General features: G+C 36.1%; 1 protein-coding gene across 1 annotated transcript in view; it reads right to left on the reverse strand.

Annotated features, from left to right (window-relative positions):
- Positions 1-3,136, reverse strand: part of LOC101307516 (NAD(P)H dehydrogenase B1, mitochondrial-like) — a 6,965-nt gene extending 3,829 nt beyond the window's left edge. The window contains 7 exon segments of the mRNA XM_004304058.1: positions 1-262; positions 449-553; positions 751-970; positions 1,233-1,483; positions 1,643-1,849; positions 2,007-2,283; positions 2,983-3,136. The exon segment at positions 1-262 is cut by the window's left edge and continues 21 nt beyond it. Coding sequence (XP_004304106.1) covers positions 1-262; positions 449-553; positions 751-970; positions 1,233-1,483; positions 1,643-1,849; positions 2,007-2,283; positions 2,983-3,071 — 1,411 coding nt within the window. The 5' untranslated portion in view covers positions 3,072-3,136.
- Positions 3,137-5,137: the final 2,001 nt, after the last annotated feature.

A 5,137-nucleotide genomic window follows, 5' to 3' on the forward strand; every position in this document is an offset into this window, starting at 1 on the left:
GTGCGGTTGCGGGCAGACTCTTTCTCTGTGAATCCACTAGAGAGAGGGCTAATTTAAATTCTTCAATATTCACTTCTTTCCTATCATTACCCTTGGAATCTTTCAATAGATCAGTCACATCCTGCATATGCTTGCTCTGTAAATAATGTTCCACTTGGGGATACCTAATGATTATGTCGTCAACTACATCTCGAAATTCAGCAACTGTCAAGGTACCAGATTTGTCTTTGTCTGCAGCTGCAAATATGGCCACGATGTCCTCCTACATATGACAAGATAATAATCCATTAAAAGAGTTACAATAAATTGTATACTTTAAATTGGTCGACCCTGGTTTCCGACCATGCCCCATTAAGAAACAAACAAAACAGTTCAAAAGACCAGCTTTGCTCAATATTAAAGTCAAATATCCTATATACTTTCTGACAGGTAAAGGCTCTTTTTGTACCATGATTTTACGTTGATTGATTGTAGCGCAATCACCAATCGCATAAACATCATCACATCCCTTTACACGTAACCATTCATCAGTTACTAGCACACGTCTATTAGCCTGAAAACGGAGCAGAACAAAAACTATAATTGACATGCCAACTGAGGTGACAATTCTCATTGATTTAAGAATGTATAATTCAATCAGTCCACATATATGGTGAAAGTAAGATATTTGGTATGTGTCAAGACCAATTGATTGGATTGTAAATACAGTGATCTCAGTCTACGTATGTGCATAAAAATTGGAGAACAAACCTGTCCAACTTGTTCCATAAAGTCTCTCACAACTGGACGAGTCCCAACACCAGTAGACCAGACCACCATTCCATGTGGAACAGAGCAGACCTCTCCCTTTGATTTCACCTTCACTTTGATTTCCTTATCTGAAACACTGACAACCCGGCATCCTGTTTGAACATCAATGCCATCTCTTTGGAACTTGGTCTCAGCAAAATTACTAATTCTTTCATCAAACCTACAATAAGAAAAATATTTGAAGAGTCTGTCATGTGAACAAGGTCTCTGCTTTGAACTAGAAAAGTTCCAAACTGCTATAAGATACGTGAACTTCCGAGATAAAGAGATATATGTACATCTCAAGCTAAACTATCCACAAACCAAATTGCTGAAGCTGCACAGCAGTAAAGTGTGGAATTATATTCCATATTCTAACTCTTGCCATCAAAACTTCTCCAACAAAATAAAAATAAATAAAAGTATAACCGCATGCTTCTTACATGTTCAAGATATGATCTCCTGATTGGATTAATGTTATTTTCACAAGATCCTTGACCATAGGATATAACTTGACTAAATCTTCTTGGAAATAATCATGCAACTCTGCAGCAAATTCAACACCAGTAGGACCGCCTCCAACAATTACAAAATGAAGATTCCTCCTCTGCTCCTCTTCACTTAGACCTGGAAGTACAGCAGTTTCAAAGCAATCTATAACACTTCTACGAATCTTCTGAGCATCTTCTACTTCCTGCATAAGTAGGGCCAAAGATGGGTCTTTCAAGTAATGTGAGATCAGAACCTCATAAAAGACCAACTTGGTTTGTTTGACAAGCTTCAGGACATAAGATCCCAATTGAGAAATTTAAATGCTGAACAACTCAACTAGATTAAAAATGAATTGCAGTACCTTCAGAAAGTGACAGTTCTCCTTTACCCCAGGGGTGTCAAATGTGTTTACTTGTGCTCCCATAGCTACAACCAAGTAGTCATACTCCAGGGAAAATTCAGGAGTTCCGATCAAAGGGTTATCAGTATTAGCCCGGAGGTGAACATTCTTATTTGCAGCATCAATCTTGACACATTCTGCTTCATAATATTTGATCTCTCCATTTCTCTGCCATGACATGAAAGTAATAAGCAGATATTTTTTATTTCTTGAAGGAAAACCTCAGAGCAATCAAAATGTGAATGTAACAATGGATATAATGGCATTAAAGCAGCATCTCCACTGTCCATAAAGAAATCTAGAAGTTTTCGAATGTGTCAATTACCTTCTTTATCATATTACGCACTGGTTCTACAATGCTTCGTGCCTCAACCGTTCCACAAGTGATGCTAGGTAACAAAGGGGTAAATGCAAAATAGTTTCTGGGTGAAACAAGCTGAACATCATAATGTGAAGCATCCACATGCTTAAGGAAACTAGTACCGGCCCATCCTGTCCCAAGAACCACCACTCTCTTTTTCTTAACCTCATTCTGATTAGAATCAATAGGAGGAGAGCTCACATCTGACTGTGATTCTGCATACGCCACAACACCTCCACCACTGCACTAATCCAAAAAAAGCATAGGGTGCATATGTGTTAAATCCACCGGAAAAAAGAAGAAGAAGAAGTAAAAGACTAACGAAGGTGCATATAATCAACAAGCAGAAATAGTGTCATTTCTGGCAGAGATTTGGACTCCGAATCTTGTAAATAAAAATTCTGACAATCGGACTACCGACAGAGCTAGAATCTGTTAGAAAGACATCAGTTTGAGGTAACTCCTAAATTATGGGAAAACAGAAACTAATGTACCTCTCTCGCACGTTAACTATTATTTCGAAATCATTATCCTGTTAATGGATAGTCAATAGCTATTTCCTCTTACAGCGCAAGATCACATGACACGACCAAACTTGATTAGATAACCTTAACAATTGCAAATCTTGGGGTTGAAATTTTTTTTGATTAAGCCCCGCTTAAGACTCCAAGATTCAAAATTTATAATCTACTTTCACTATTGTTCCAATTTCTCAGCAACCAAGTTCCAATCAAAGGCCAAGTGCCAGGTAGTTAAAGGAAGAAAGAGATTTGGAGTTTATATGAATTATATGTCAGTTTGGTTACATAGAAACAGCGTACAAAGCAATATTTGACATTCAAGTTTTATTTCTGTCTCGATCATAATCTAGTCCTACATTCTTCTCAGAGCTCAAACAGATCAAAAGAGAAAATATGGTAGCCAAGAAAGAAGTGGGAACCTGACAGTGGCGAGCAGTAGAAGCTTGGGAGCAACAGGGTGGTCATGGATAGCTCTTGAAGCTCGGATGAAGAAGGACGAGATGGTCATTTTGACAGAGTTGACCAGAGCTGAAGAAGAAGAAGAAGGAGGAGATGGTAGAGCACCGCACGGGAGTGAGTGACTGCTCCTCAGGTCAGTGGAAAATGAAATAATTGTAGAGAGAGCAGGAGGAGACCAGACCTTGCTTCGTTTGGTATGCTATATTATTATTATTATTATTAATGGGTGAGCTTACATGTGGCAGCATGTCATTGAACTGTATAGTGGATGAGGCTAAAACAGGGGCCCTGTCCTGGTTTGAGCCCTGGACCTGTGGGCACTGCTGGACACGTGGTTCTTCTTTTATTTTTCTAAACGTTTTGTTCTATTTAATTAATTTAACTTAGGAGAACCTCCTAATCTTTAGTATAGATGAGTAGAATAGATCATGATTGATTAGTCGGGACCGGGGAATAATTTCCTAATAAGCATATTTTGATAACATAATGTCAATGCTTTTGAAATTTCTTCTACGCAGATGGAGTAAATCGAGCAACTAATATGTAATATTTTGATCTGATTATTTATATCATATTATTATATTTTAATATCGTTAACAAAATTAAAACCCAAAAAATAGTCTCAAGTATTCTCAACATAAGAGGTATTCTTATTATAGATACTTAATTTGATCGGATCAAAAATAAAAATGAAATGAATAAATTTAGAATTTCTAGTTTTCATTGGATCTTCACATACAGCGATTTGAAGACTTTTACATTATTGATACAAGTGTACCTTGATACGTAAAATCTGCTCCGCAATACAATACTTTATGTCAAAAATACCCGATGTTTGAAGTAATAGCCACTAAGTAAATCGTATGAATATGCTTTTTTGAGTAACTAATAATGAATGTATATTGTGTTAAATTCGTCTTTGAGTTAAAGACAACTGACATTATTATTATTGTTGGAAATGATCATTATGAAGGATCGGACCGTAAAATACAAGATACAATATTCTCATATGTTCGTGACATATAATAATTGATATTGATATGTGTTTTTTTTTTTTCCTTCGATACAAGAAAAGAAATTACAATGAAAAGCTCAATATTAATGTGGTTGATAATCTTAGATTTCACATGTCTTTTAGTGTGTGATTGTTGATAAACATGTTAACAACATGTGTATAGTGTGACGTGAAACACGTGTTATTGATATTTTTTTTTAATTTCAACGATTATATTCTTAAAAGCTTTTTGGGACTAGAAACTAATCCGTCCTGAGGGGTCATATGATCAAAACATTTTCTCCCCTTTCTGGGTCCATAGACTATTTTATATCGAGGGATCATGTCAAAACGTTTCCTCCCCTCTGGCTACAAAGAATAGATCGGGATTTAAACTCCAATCAGTGTCGGTGGGTTTTTGAAATTAGTTATGGGGGTTTCACACTAAATCTCTTACCAATTCGAGCACATGTGGTGGTTACATACGTGATCTAACAAATTGACTAATAAAAGTGAAGAACCCATGCCATATCATTATAAACATTTTAACCAAAATACTCCCACTTTTAATTTCATTGTTAAATTAAGTTCGACTCACAGTGAACTCGTTGTAGTATACTAGTTGTTTATCTAAAAAAAATATTGCAAATTACATCTCTGACCATTCATACTCATAAAAAGAGTGTTACTTAGTAAACAGAAGGTGTCAATTTGTTCACTCTTACTCGTTTGGTTTTTATTTTTTATTTTTTTATGAAAGAAGAATTGCATTAGATAGAGGTGCCTCTAGGCAATCAAGATTTACTATGTCGAATACAAGAGCATTTGATGCCTTGTAATATGATCATTCCAAAAAGGAAGAGACCTTAGTTTTGTGGTGGCCAATATCTGCTAAGACATTAGCCACAAAATTGGTCTCCCTAAAAACATGCTTGAAAGAGATAACAGTGAAGAAAGAAGCTAAAGCTCTAATATCTTCAACAATCTTTAGCAACCTCCAAGGTGGTGCAATGCTTCCATATATTGACTGAATCGATGACTAACTTCGAATCACCTTCAACTTCAATCTTCATGAATCCTCTTTCTTTAGCAAAAAGAAGACTGCTACTAAAGGTCCTAGA

This window comes from Fragaria vesca, linkage group LG6 (genome assembly GCF_000184155.1).
Source record: "Fragaria vesca subsp. vesca linkage group LG6, FraVesHawaii_1.0, whole genome shotgun sequence".
Lineage (NCBI taxonomy): Eukaryota > Viridiplantae > Streptophyta > Magnoliopsida > Rosales > Rosaceae > Fragaria > Fragaria vesca.